Genomic DNA, 14,437 nt, shown 5'->3' with positions numbered 1-14,437 from the left:
TATGACAAAAGGAGAGAGTAAAGAATATGCCAGATTACTAGATTTCAACAAAATATTTCTTAAAATACTTTGGTTCTTAGAAAATCGTATTCTAAACTTAAGTTGAAAATGACGTTATATGCGAGATAGATGCATATACGTTTGTCGTTATAAGCAAGGTAGAAAAGCGTATGTCTTATGGGGAATTAGTTGGAACCACAGAATATTTGACGTTATATGCGAGATAGATGCATGTACGTTTGTCGTTATAAGCAAGGTAGAAAAGCGTATGTCTTATGGGGAATTAGTTGGAACCACAGAATATTTGACGTTATATGCGAGATAGATGCATATACGTTTGTCGTTATAAGCAAGGTAGAAAGGCATATGTCTTATGGGGAATTAGTTGGAACCACAGAATATTTGACGTTATAGGCGAGGTGTCGCACAAAACGAGGTCGCTATAACCAAGTTCTACTGCATATATATCGTTGTTCTTTGTCCTCTGATGGTTGAAATTCATTGGATTCTTACACACTATAAGTGAATGACTACATGAGTGAAATAGTCACAATAAAAATAGTTAATGCTGGAGAAAGTATCTGAAGTCTTTTCTCTCAGGAGCATTTTTCAAAATGTCTGTACACTTATGAAAGCATTTTATTGTTCATGCAGGTATTGAGCGAATTCTGAAATCTCGAATGGAAATGGTAGAGGCACGTACTGTGGACTGGGCACTTGGTGAAGCAATGGCATTTGGTTCCTTGCTGAAGGAAGGAATTCATGTTCGCTTAAGTGGTCAGGATGTTGAAAGAGGAACCTTCAGGTATTAAAATTTTGTTTTGTGTCACTTATATACCATTACATTATCTTTTTGAGTAAACAGCTCAGTTCTATGACCTATTTTTTTTTTTTATTTGTGTTGGGTTGGATGAAGTATGTGCTGAAATGGTGACAATGGACTTTCTGTAAGAGAATGTGTGTGACTGTAACAATAAGACAATTCTCATGAATTATATCAGCAAGTGCATGCACTTGAATTGTTTTTATTTTTTAATTTTATAATAATAAAAATGATTTGAGGACTTATTTCCTCAACAAAACTTATTTGTAGCATGCATTAGGTAACTTCATTTACTCATATAAGTAATTTGTTTGCTTAATATGAATATAATGAAATATAGTACTTTAGTTTTGTCAAATCCGTGATTTATTGCCGGGTTTCGAACTAATACCCAAGAATATTGTTGTGCGATTATTAGTGAAAAGAGCCTGGTACACTCTAGAAAGATCCATTTTGAATCTTGCGTACACTACTTTTAACACTTGAATGTAATTAATTGATTAACTAGTCACACACACACACTATTCGACTCCTCTGCCTGTTAAGTGGGTGTGTTTTATTGTTGAAAGGTGTTGAAGACTCTATTCGACTCCACTCTTCAACACCTTTCAACAATAAAACACACCCACTTAACAGGCAGAGAAGTTTGAGATGACGCCGTGATCTAGTAGGCTCTGATGATGGTGCGTGAAGCACTGAAACAGCTGTAAGCCGGACAAATCTTACATAATTAACACGAGTAAGTCCACTAGTTAACCAATTAATTACTCTAGAAAGAGTTAAATAGACCAAAAACTTGGTCAGGAGCCTAAAGTGCAACCCTGTTGGAGAAGTACGAATTTGCCTTTTTCAATAAGTTTATTCTCTGGCTGCAGACTGAGTGAGAGGCAGAGATATGAACCCTCTGGACTGCTAGCTTGACAACGAAACACTGAGGAATGCAGATCCAATGCCTGATTTTATACACGTCCGAGAGTAGTGCAGAAACTTAGAGAAGAAACAGAAGTAAAAGTTAGAGCTGTCCAGACAGGGGAGGAAAAAAAAAAATACATGGCAGCTAATATTCAAGGAAGAAAGCAAATATGTGCAGAGGGCGAACTTGGAGTTCAGGGAAACCTCAAATGTTCTCCCCTTGTAGTGTACATGACGTGGTGAAGAAAGAGAGAACAGTTGGAAATTCAGCTGCCATGGTGGCTCAGTGCTAGCCCACTAGACTTATAAGCCAGGGGGCCCTGGTTCAAATCCCAGTTGATATGCTCTGAATTTATAACTTGTGTTGGGCAAGCACATGGTCCAGGTGATTCAGGGGTTTTCTCCAGGTAGTGTGGTTCTCCTGTGACATCCTAATAATTCTCCATCTTTCTTTATGAGTGTAATGTAGACCCACTGCTTGAGGTGCCTTGAGCACTCTGGATAGTCTGACAAACTGAGTGTTTTACGCTCCTTGGCTCTAGTTACATCTATGAGCCATAGAGTTGGGATGGATAATGGCAAGTTAAGATCCCTACCGTTGCACACACCCCCCTCCCAATAAAATTAGAGATCAGTGAGGGAAGAGGCTCTTCCTATTGAATTTCTCTATGTAATGAGGTGGTTCTTAAGAGGTAACACAAAAAGTAATCAAAAGGACAGTTAAATGAGTGATTCACAACACTTTATCATAACTGTTGTTGTTGTTGTTGTTATTATTATTATTATTATTATTATTATTATTATTATTATTATTATTATTATTATTATTATTATTATTATTTTCCAGCCACCGCCATCATGTGCTTCATCATCAGGCAGTAGACAAAGCTACCTACAAGCCTCTTTGCCACATGTATCCTGATCAGGGACCGTATACTGTGTGTAATAGCTCGTTGTCTGAATTTGGAGTTCTGGGTAAGTTGTGTTGGTACAGGAATTTGAACCAGTTTTCTATTTTAGTGTTAGAATGCTTTGAACTAATTTTTACTTCTATAAACTTCATGAAACATATATATCCTAAAATTTTTTGATGTAAATTTGTAGGTAAAAAACGAAAATTCTTTTCTTTGTTGTCTCCATAGTTTATCTTGTGGCATCTGTTACTGAGAATTAAAAATGGAATAATGGCTGGTTTGGATATAGATGTTGCCTTTACGTACCATTATTCATATAGAAAGGGATCTTTTAAGTACAGTAAATGTACAAGGAGTTATCAGATAAAGCCGCAGTTTAGATTTTTTCGACTCAACAATTCAGCATCCTTGGCTGATTTTGATTCTGTAATACTTCAATCTACAGGCAAGCACGGCTGCCAGTAGACCACCAAGAATGATTTTAAGAATAAAATAACATGATTATTTATTTATTTATTTATTTAATCTGACAGGATTCTGTATGTCTAAATATAATTATGTAGACATACAGAATTTGGAAATGTCTGTTATTATTTGGTTGAGAAACTTTTATCATCCAGTCTGCTGTCAAAAAACCTGAAAGTTAGAATTTATAAAACAGTTATATTACCGGTTGTTCTGTATGATTGTGAAACTTGGACTCTCACTTTGAGAGAGGAACATAGGTTAAGAGTGTTTGAGAATAAGGTGCTTAGGAAAATATTTGGGGCTAAGAGGGATGAAGTTACAGGGGAATGGAGAAAGCTACACAACACAGAACTGTACGCATTGTATTCTTCACCTGACATAATTAGGAACATTAAATCCAGACGTTTGAGATGGGCAGGGCATGTAGCACATATGGGCGAATCCAGAAATGCATGTAGAATGTTAGTTGGGAGGCCGGAGGGAAAAAGACTTTGAGGGAATTCGAGACGTAGATGGGAAGATAATATTAAAGTGGATTTGAGGGAGGTGGGATATGATGATAGAGACTGGATTAATCTTGCACAGGATAGGGACCAATGGCGGGCTTATGTGAGGGCGGCAATGAACGGCAATGAACCTCCGGGTTCCTTGAAAGTCAGTAAGTAAGTAAGTACAGAATTTGGAAAACATAAATCGAATGTAAGGGTTATTTTATTACAGGCCCTGTGTTTTATGTATTGTTTATTTCATTGGTAATATACTGCAGTGACTCGATATTCTATAATAAAATTGACATTGCTTAGATCTTTTTAGGTTTTGATAACTGTAATTAAATTTTAAGGTCACATTTGGGAATATTCCTCAGTTTTTAATGGTTCATATGGATAGAGGTATATTACTGTATATATGCGAGTACTCTATGCCATCGAATAATCTGCGCACCCTAATTTTAGGGGAGGGGAAAATTGGCAGTTATTTGCGTTTTATTTACAAGAAATTAATGTACTCCAAAACTAAATAAAAATTTCAATTTGTTTCAAGAGATGGGTCATAATCTTCACATGCTGCTGTAGAAGAATGTGGGACTCTAACCTGCAATAGCAAATTAGAAAACACTATTTTACTATCTCGGATAATTTTGTAGGTTAATGGAGGTCATGATGAATGTACATTGTGTTTCAGTTCCACTGTTATGTCACTTGTAACAGGTATAGATTGCACTAGACTGTGATCTTAATTTTGCAGGCTTTGAATTGGGTTATTCCATGACGAATCCAAATGCACTTGTGTGTTGGGAAGCCCAGTTTGGAGACTTCAACAACACAGCACAGTGTATTATTGATCAGTTCATTTCATCTGGGCAAGCCAAATGGGTCCGTCAGTCCGGTCTTGTGATGCTGCAGCCACATGGTCTTGAAGGCATGGTGAGTTTTATTAGGGTTATCAAACTTTTGCATTACAAGGATATTCACTGTCACTGATGTTGTTTAAAATATGCAGTTTATTTCACTGGAATATATACCCAAGGGTAAAAAGTTAATGTATTTGATACAGTTAAAGAAATTAAAAATTGTATTATGGGAACACGAGACCTTCCAGAATTGTGTAATATAATTCACAACATATACTACAGATGGCAGCACAAACCTAAAAAATAGTCAGTGGATCTCCTTGCTCTAGCCCGCAGTGAATTGGAAAAGCATCAGACAGAAACTGGTTTATTAGTGTTAACTCTCAATAACATATACCTGAATAAATCCTGACAACATGAAGTGGAATTTGTGTTAGAAAATATGTACTTATTTTACTTTGTACAGAGTGGGGCATGGGAACCAAGTGTTTTTGGAATGGCTTGTACTCTGTCATTATGAAAGGGAGAGACGTGCGGCATGTGACATTTCATTCCGTGGCTCATAGCATTTCACCTGCAGTCGGCATCATGGAGCAGTGGACGCATGTTTGCGTATGATTGTTTTGTTAGAAATGGCGAGTCGGTGAGCTCGATACGGCGTGAGTTTTGCTACAGATTCAGTATTAATCGCAATGATTCTGTTCCCGTGCGTGACACAATCTTATGTTGGGTAAAAAAAAAAAAAAAAAAGCGCAATACTGAAGAATAAATCACCCGGCCCCCAACACAGAGTGCGTACTCCAGAAAATTTTCAGTCAGATAAGCGATACTGCGCAGCCCAGGCCGCTCTGCTCGAAGACATTCAGCTGCTCTTGGAATCAGAAATTGTACGGTAAGACGGATTTTGCATGGCGATTTACATTTACACCCATACAAGATGGGTGGTTTCAACAAGATGGGGCCATGGCGCATATCTCCAGAGCGTCAATGGCAGTTCTTTGCCTCCTGTTTTCCAATCGTCTCATTTCGAGATTTGGTGATGTTCCATGTCTCCCTCGGTCCCCTGACCTGTCCACGTGGTTTTTTCCTATGTGGGTACCTAAAGGCACGTGTTTACGAGGATAAGCCCCGAATATTAGGTGAATTAAAGGACACAGTACGTCAACACATCACCCAAATCAACAGAGATCCCCTGGAAAGAATAGAGGTGAATTTTCGTCAGCGCCTTAAACAATGCGTCAACACAGACGGACATCACATGCCAGATGTAATTTTCCACTCATAATTGAAATGGTATGTTCTCAGAAATGTTGTTCTACCAGTAAAATGTGTTGAAAACAAAAACTAACTGTTTTATGATTATTTTAAAAACACTTGGTTTCTATGCCCCACCCTGTAGAACAAACTGTTACTTATATTAGAAGTATGTCATTGGTTTATTAGTGTTAACTCTCAACAACACAGACCAGAGTTCAAATCCTGGTTAACAGTGGAATTTGTAATAGAGAATGTTGGAGCGTGTTTTCTTGTAGTACTTTTCATCATCATCATCTGTCACTATCATGAGGAGGTGCCAGGGTGTTCAGCCATGGCAATTAGTACATAACATACATGTATATTTAAAAGGTTTCATATCACACCAACTACTTGAGTCGAAAATAGATACAGAGTTAAAGAGAAAACTTCCATGACCACCGCTGCCACTGCCATCACCATCACCACTCCAGTCACCATCACCATCACAGTATTGTTTTTTTGTAGAAATACTGGTATTTGTGTTCATGCGTTTTACTGTAAAGGAACTCATTTCTTTATGATTTTGTTATTGATAGATCTTTGCTTTAATTTAGTAATTTGTTATAATTTGATGTCAGATGTTCTAAATGCTTGTCCTTTTTCCATATAGGGACCTGAACATTCTAGTGCTCGACTAGAAAGGTTTCTGCAGATGTCTGCTGATGATCCTGATTACTTTCCACCAGAGAGTGAGGAATTTTCTGTTCGACAACTGCATGACATCAATTGGATTGTAAGTTTTTAATTATTGTGAAATTCAAAGTATGTATTCTTTCTTTCATACTGACCACTTCTCACTTACGTTACATTAATGTATAGACACTTTGCGAATGGAACATTTGAGGTAAATCCTACAAGGATAGATGTGGAACAGTGTATCTTCTTGCATGAAGATCATGTTTTCCAAGTCGTGATTCCTCAATATAGGGATGACGAAGTTCTGTAGCATACTGTATAGCACTCCCTGTTTATTATAACATTTTCTATTGTTCTATTGTTTTCTTCTTCGAAGAAATACGGACCAACGAATTGCAAAGTGAAACAACATCATACAATGACTTTGTAAACATGGTATGATATTGTGTATACGCATTTTATTGGTTCTTTAAGAAAATCGATGCTTGCCTCCAAAACTCTCCAGTAGATCGGAAATACATCAAAGTAAGGACTAGGTGTTGGGAAATATGAATAAATATGTAGATTTGTTCATAATACGAAACTTTTTATGAAATATTATGAAAAAAAATCGATTCTACTTGAGATGAAACGCAAGAATGATGATTTCCAATACTCTGTGATCAGTGGCGGTTCCTCGGGGGAGGGAAGGGAGGAACGTCCTCCTCACATTTTTCTTCTTTTGAAAGTAAGTACCAAGTAAAATATGTGCCTTGAAATTCGAGGAAGATTCAATAATTTTTAAGTTCACAGCTATAAGAAAACCTTGGTTGATCGAGTTTTAAACGACGTGTGCTCATGTGCTGCTAGAAAACTGTGAGAAAGATGCGAGATTCTATGTGTGGAGGAAAGTCAATTCATTCCTCTTTTACTGCAGTTAACACACATAGACAACAGCGCACTAGCGGCCAGAGAAAGAAGCAGAGTTTTAAAGCAAGTAAATGAACGGAGAGGGAGGAGATCCTCCTCTGAATCAGTCATGGGCGGGAAATAGGAACCGGCTGGTCGTGTAGCAAGCTCGCTACCGCTGCCATCTAACGATGTTGCATTCAACCAGACTATAACACATCTAGGAGGAGGCACAATAAAAACAGTTTTAACGCAAAACTATGAAAGACACCATATAAACTTTTTTTAAAATTATAAATAAAAAATATTATTCATTGCACTTTATATAGGCTACTATTCATGGTTTGAAACTTTCAAGGATATTTGAAAGTTAAAGTTGAGTTTATATAAAACAAAGAGGAAGTAGTTTGTTCTATGGTAGTATCGCAGGTCTCTTTGGCCCCTGAAATTCTCTTCCATTCATTGTCTGCTAGGCAGGGCAACAGCCAAGTTGTCAGTTTTGTACAAATATATTTGAAATTGAAAGGAAGTACTGCAAACTACATTATTTTTAACATAAAAAATTAATTGGCCACCGGCAGCTTTGAACAGTAATTTTTGTATGACTTTACAAGAACTAACATTCTTCAAAAGCATGTGATACTGAACTTGTAAAATGTATATGTGGCAACACAGACCGCGTGGGTGGGTGCAGTGTTCTCGCTTTCCTCAGATTATTTGCCATTCCCATTTCCGTAAAACGGTTCCGATTATGTGTTAGTAGCTAGTCTCTTCCAACACATGTGATGCTGTAGTGTGCTCGAAAAATGCTGCGAGGTTGTGAATTTCCTTGTAATTGTTAATTTGTGCAATTATTCAACAATGAATGGAAGTGAAAACATAATATATTTTGTAAAATTTAGGAAACTCAGTTTACAAGAACAGATTATTGCTATACAGAAGGGAAGGCCAACCCCAACACTACCTAGTCTTACATGTATGCATGTAGGCTAATTTGAAGCATGTTTCATTCAAGAATATGTCATTTCGTGCTGTTAACTTCTTTCCTCCTCTTAAGAAATACGCAAGAGCCGCCACTGTCTGTGATTAATGGTGTCAAATATGATATTTCATATTTTTCTGCTCTCTATTTATAATGATGTAGTGAGTCCAGAGTCTGAATATTTTTAAAAGTGGTCGAGCTACCAGTTAATTTATTTCTGGACCATTTGGCATGGTTTGACCCTGCAAAATTTTTATCACACGAATTATCGTCTTCTACTCATTTTTTCATTTTCTGAACATTTCAAGTAATGAAGCACAGCGCTACACTCCTCTTGTCACAGCAGAAATAAACTAAAGAATGTATGTGGTAATGTCTGCTGTATGTTTTCTGCCACTCAATCAAAATGCTAGAATTTAAGTGCTGGCAGAATGACTCCTGCACTGCAATACCCAGGCAGAGAAGTTCTAAAGTTCTTGTGGCTGGAAGACAGCACCTTTAGATATTTTTGAAGAAATTCTGTTTTATATTTCATTACTTTTCTTAAATTTGTTATATGAAGGGGTGAGAATGAGATAGTTCAAAGCCATTCTTTTAACAAATTTTTTTTTTGTGCGAGTTCATTTCTTACACATATGGGGAAGCTGTTATTAAAATATTATAAAAATTACTCAACAAATGACATAAGTATACACTGAAGCAATTATGATACTGCACCTAATAGCATTGGACTCTTAACCTTCAACACGCTCTCCTGTAAAATTTTGTCGGTGTGACTTAGAACTATATCATTCTCACCCCCTTCATGTAGTAGATACGTGTTTTAAAAATACATTAATTGTTACTTTTTCCTGTTATCGGACAATATAAAAGTATTTCTCTTATTTTAGGTCGCAAATACTTCAACACCAGCAAATTACTTCCATATTCTACGACGCCAGATTGCTCTCCCATTCCGTAAGCCCCTAATCCTGATGACACCAAAGTCGCTTCTAAGACATCCAGAGGCCAGGTCAAGCTTTGATCTTATGACTGAAAACACTGAATTTCTAAGGTAATTACTCGAATAAAGAAAACCTTTTCTCTGTAATTATGTACAGTTCATGTCTAAAGAATGAAATATGTTACATTCAGTACTAGAATGTCTAAGAAATAGGTTGCTTCACGAAACATACTTACTCCTGAGATTAGTTTGAATAAAAAATGTTCTTATGAATGTAGATCCAATTCTATACATTATATTAGTGTGAATCAGTCTTTGTAGATTTGTTTCTATGCAGCCTTATGAGACGTAATTTGATTAGACATGGTATGTAATGCAAGCCGAATTGTTAGTATTTTGCTCCTTGTGTATTTCAGTGTCCTGTTGGTATAATTTAAGCATGTGTGACCTAGGGTTGCCAACTTTTTTTTGTAGAAAATACGAGAGACTAAAGAATCGACAAAATTTCACATAAAAAATTGACATTATTTGGTTCAGTTACTAAAAAACAACTTTATTCTACACTTTGGCAGCTAGGCTTAAATTAAGAGTATTTTGAGACATTTTGTCTCGAATAATAGTTGAAGTCGACTGCAGTTTGCAGCTCTGATTTGATTAGATGTGTCGTGTAAAACAAGTTTCCTGTCCAAAGTCACGGAAATAAAAACAGAATTGAATCTCCCTAAATCCAAAGAAAACATTTTAAGCGGAGAAAACCCTCCAACCTTCGAACCAATTAACATTCAACTAGATTTAGAAGAACCAGTTACAAAGTCTGAAACTTCCAAACCTGTACTAAAAGCGCTATGTAGCATTAGAAGCTGTGAACAATAGATACCCACCAGAAGAATGGTTACATATCTACACAGATGGGTCTACTATCGATAACAACTCAGGATCAGGAATTACGTGTGCGTTATTCTCATTTTATCAACCAGCAGGACATCATACAACAAATTTTGATGCGGAAATAATGGCTATTCATATCTCACTCCAACACCTACTATACAGAATAGATAAATTTCAAAATGCTGTCATTCTCTCTGATTCTAAAGCAGCATTATATGCAATAAATTCATATAAAATGATGTCAATCCCAATTAAAGAATGTCACAAAATGATCCAACAACTTCAAAAACTACAGAAAAGAATTCAATTGCAATGGATACCTGCACATTGCAGAATTGCTGGAAATGAAACTGCTGACTTTCTTGCCAAAAAAGGATTCAATTTAATTCAGAATACAAATACAAGCCTACCTTTTACATCCATCAAAAGACTAATTAAAAATAAATATAAAATCAAGCAAAACCAAGCACTGTGTACCAAAGTCAAAGATAAAAAATGGAGCATTTTAATAAAAAACCCAGAAATTATTCCAGAAATCCCACGTAAATCTGCAGTGGCAAAATTCAGACTGCTTACAGAACACGATTATTTGGCCAAACACTGAATAAAATAGGAATTTACGCAAATCCAAATTGCCCTCTATGCATCAAAGAAGAAGAAATGACTGAAGATCATCTCATAACCTGTGAAGTTCTACCTGATGGATCCACCACAGAGAAATATTGGAGAGCAAGAACACTAATGGCTTCGTTGTCAAAGCCCAGCATTAGATAACAACAACAACAACATGTAAAATTTTGACTTGTTCCACATCTTAAAGCTTCAATGCTAATAATGTTGTTGTTGTCTAGTGCCTTGCATCTGGCAATGAAGCCATTAGCAGTCGTGCTTTCCAATACTTTTGAACACTCCGTTTATCCGACAGAACAAGTATGATCAAGGGCAAGGTCGGTGGATCTAAGTAACATCTATTTAGTCCTCCCGGCTAGGTCCGAAGGACCCGTTGACCAACGACAGGTGCGGTCCCCCTTGCATAATGGGGGTTTAGGTTGGGTGATGTAACTGCCACATTATAAAAACTGGTGCCCGTTAAGAAAACAGTTACATGAAAGCCACAACATACATGAGTATGAGTCCTAAAGATAAACATTCCGGAGTTAAAACTGTCCCTCAATGCTAATGTAAGATCTATGGAATACAATAAATGTAATGAAAAAAAAATTGCTATTTCGAACGTCTGTCCAATTAATTATTCGTGAGATGAAACATCCTCTTTGTATGAGCAGTACTACTTGGTGTGCTTAGAACAAAACTAGCCAGTTTTTTCAAATTTATAACATTAACATGGTTTGATTTTAAATAGGTGAGCACTAAACCTATTTCTGGTAAGCATTATGTTCTAAAAAGACTGCACATTTTAATACATTTCTTGAACAACAAAATTCATCATATAAATAATCATCATTCACGGCAAAATCAAATGTTTAGAATTACAATTTTTACATTATGTAAAAATGATTGCATACAAACCCAATCCGAAGCAAAATTGTTGTTGAAAATGTGATTTTAGAACAGATAAATTCCTTTTCATACTTACGATGTAATATATCATATGAAGGAGAGAATGATATAAGCAGAAAAATTAACAAATTTTTACAAATATGTTGTTGTTGTTGTTGTTTTCTAATGCCAAGCGTTTGATAATAAAGTCATTTAACCTCTTGCACTCCAATATTTTTCAAAGATATTATCATGGCCAGCCACTGAAGCACAGATTTTGAGGTGTTCTGAATCCATTTCTTGGTTTGAGTTGCACAATGGGCAGTTAGGGGACTGATATATTCCAATTCTATGCAGGTGCTTGACCAAACAATCATGGCCTGTTGCCAATCTAAATGCAGCTATTGTTATACCGCCAGCATTCCATTGTAAGATGTTTAGTTGATTCTGTACCATTAAAGTAGTCCCCAACCGGAGATCCGATTGGGGGATTATTTTACCTCCGGATAATTTTACCTTAATGGTACTCATTTCATATTGGAGTGAAAATGGCAAGTTGTAGCCGATTTAAGTGAACACCATATTTTAATGCTTTGGTGGCTACTTCATTCACACACAACCCCCAGAATGTCTGGAGGACCACACCTGCTGTTGGTCAACGGGTCCATTGGACCTAGCTGCGAGATCTTGTTGATCATCAGCTTTCCCTCCTTAAGCCACTGGAGGACGATTTTAGTGGCATAGCAGGTCAGCACTAGGAACAGAAAAGCAGAAAGAGGAGGAAGGAAAGGGAAATGAACCCCTAGGCCTCGAATGTTCTAATGCCGTCGGGATCAAAGAAAGTAAGAGTTCAGTCAGAGGACTGGATAGGAAAGGGTAAAGAGGGAATTAGTTATTGGATAGAGGAAAATTATACCAAATTCAGTCATTAACTCATCAAGCTGACCAGTGCTAATTGATGAGTAGCCCCTCCCTTTAGTTCAGCTCGTAAAATTATGCTTACTAACAGCTGCACCACGGGAAGGTAGGAATGGGACATTGGGTATTTGTCCAGGTTGGTTCCTTAAAACCTTCAATGGGAAGGATTAATGGCTCTCCCCCCTGTATCCGACAGATACCCTTTTGCAGCCATTTTTACAAATATTAGGACTGCTAAACCATACCCTAAAACCAAGTTTAGTACAGAAACATTCCAGAATAAAACTATATAAAACCCTTGCACTAGCAACTCTTCTCTATGGAAGCGAAATTTGAGTTCTGAAACAAAGAGATATGAGCAGATTAAGAGCAGCTGAAATGAAATATCTGTGACAAACTCCAGGATACACACTTCTGGACCACAAGAGCAACGAGGATATACTGCAGGAACTCAACATGCAACCATTAGAAGAAAAAATTACAAATACAGAAACAGATGGCTTGAACACATTTCTCGTATGGAAGCTGGCCGGACACCCCAAGAAATGCTAAAATACCACCCTCAAGGACGACGACGACTTGGACGTCCACAGAAACGTCTATTGGATCCTGTATAGCTGGAACCGAAACAGGCCAACAATGGCCTAATTTCGTGCTTGGAATATGAAAAATGATTGAAGAGAAGAAAAATACGGGAGCCAAGAGACTGTTAAAAATTAGGGACAAATAATAGGGGAGATCCTGGAAATACTGTAGGGTTGTGACCAGATGCATTAAAATGGGAGATTGTTCTGTGCAGAGGAAACAAGTTGTACTACATACAAATACATTATTAATAAATTATTGTTCTGTGAAATAAAACAGAACCAAAATTCTTTTCTACACCAACAAAATTCATCATATAAATAATCATCATTCACGGCAAAATCAAATGTTTAGAATTACAATTTTTACATTATGCAAAAATGATTGAAGAGAAGAAAAATACGGGAGCTGGGAGACAGTTAAAAATTAGGGACAAATAATAGGAGAGATCCTGGAAATACTGGAGGGTTGTGACCAGGTGCATTAAAATGGGAGGTTGTTCTCTGCAGAGAAAACAAGTTGTACTACATACAAATCCATTATTAATAAATTATTGTTCTGTGAAATAAAACAGAACCAAAATTCTTTCCTACACCAACAAAATTCATCATATAAATAATCATCATTCACGGCAAAATCAAATGTTTAGAATTACAATTTTTACATTATGCAAAAATGATTGAAGAGAAGAAAAATACGGGATCTGAGAGACTGTTAAAAATTAGGGACAAATAATAGGGGAGATCCTGGGAAATACTGGAGGGTTATGACCAGATGCATTAAAATGGGAGGTTGTTCTCTGCAGAGAAAACAAGTTGTACTAAATACAAATACATTATTAATAAATATTATTATTCTGTGAAATAAAACAGAACCAAAATTATTTTCTACACCAACATACAATGCACAAAAAATGTTGTGCAACTTGAAGAAAAAAGAAAGCAACATTTTGTATTATAAGCACATATTTTTGTACTTTATTGAGAGGTCACTTTTGCAGTATTGCTGTATTTCATACTTAATAGTTCCTACTACAGTACTTTGCTTATTATTCATTTCTTCCAGTGCCGTGTATTATTGAGAATCAAATTAATGTTAACATGAACTTTTTTATTTGAAATAATTCGAAGAGTAAGCTCTGTAAGTACAGGATAACTCCATGAATAGATCAGCGTGATGTACCTTCATCTAAACGCATTTTTAAACTATACCAAAATAGATAATAACAATCAGATATTTTTAATTTTAATATAATTGCAGTGTTTTTTTTTATATGTATAAGGTTTGCATTAAATAGACTTTATTGTCTATGAAAGAGAAATGATAAAGCAAT

The 14,437-nt window shown here is 36.3% G+C and overlaps 1 protein-coding gene across 7 annotated transcripts in view; it reads left to right on the top strand.

Annotated features, from left to right (window-relative positions):
• Nucleotides 1-14,437, top strand: part of Ogdh (oxoglutarate dehydrogenase Nc73EF) — a 117,982-nt gene that overhangs the window by 74,704 nt on the left and 28,841 nt on the right. For all 7 annotated transcript variants that reach the window (XM_069836571.1, XM_069836567.1, XM_069836569.1 and 4 more), the window contains 5 exons: nt 655-805; nt 2,583-2,710; nt 4,363-4,541; nt 6,375-6,497; nt 9,161-9,324. In XM_069836571.1, the coding sequence (XP_069692672.1) occupies nt 655-805; nt 2,583-2,710; nt 4,363-4,541; nt 6,375-6,497; nt 9,161-9,324 (745 nt within the window). The remainder of the gene's footprint in view (nt 1-654; nt 806-2,582; nt 2,711-4,362; nt 4,542-6,374; nt 6,498-9,160; nt 9,325-14,437) is intronic.

This window comes from Periplaneta americana, chromosome 1 (genome assembly GCF_040183065.1).
Source record: "Periplaneta americana isolate PAMFEO1 chromosome 1, P.americana_PAMFEO1_priV1, whole genome shotgun sequence".
Classification (NCBI taxonomy): Eukaryota; Metazoa; Arthropoda; class Insecta; order Blattodea; family Blattidae; genus Periplaneta; species Periplaneta americana.
Note: the sequence above shows the minus strand (reverse complement) of the source record. Positions and strands in the feature narration are given on the sequence as shown.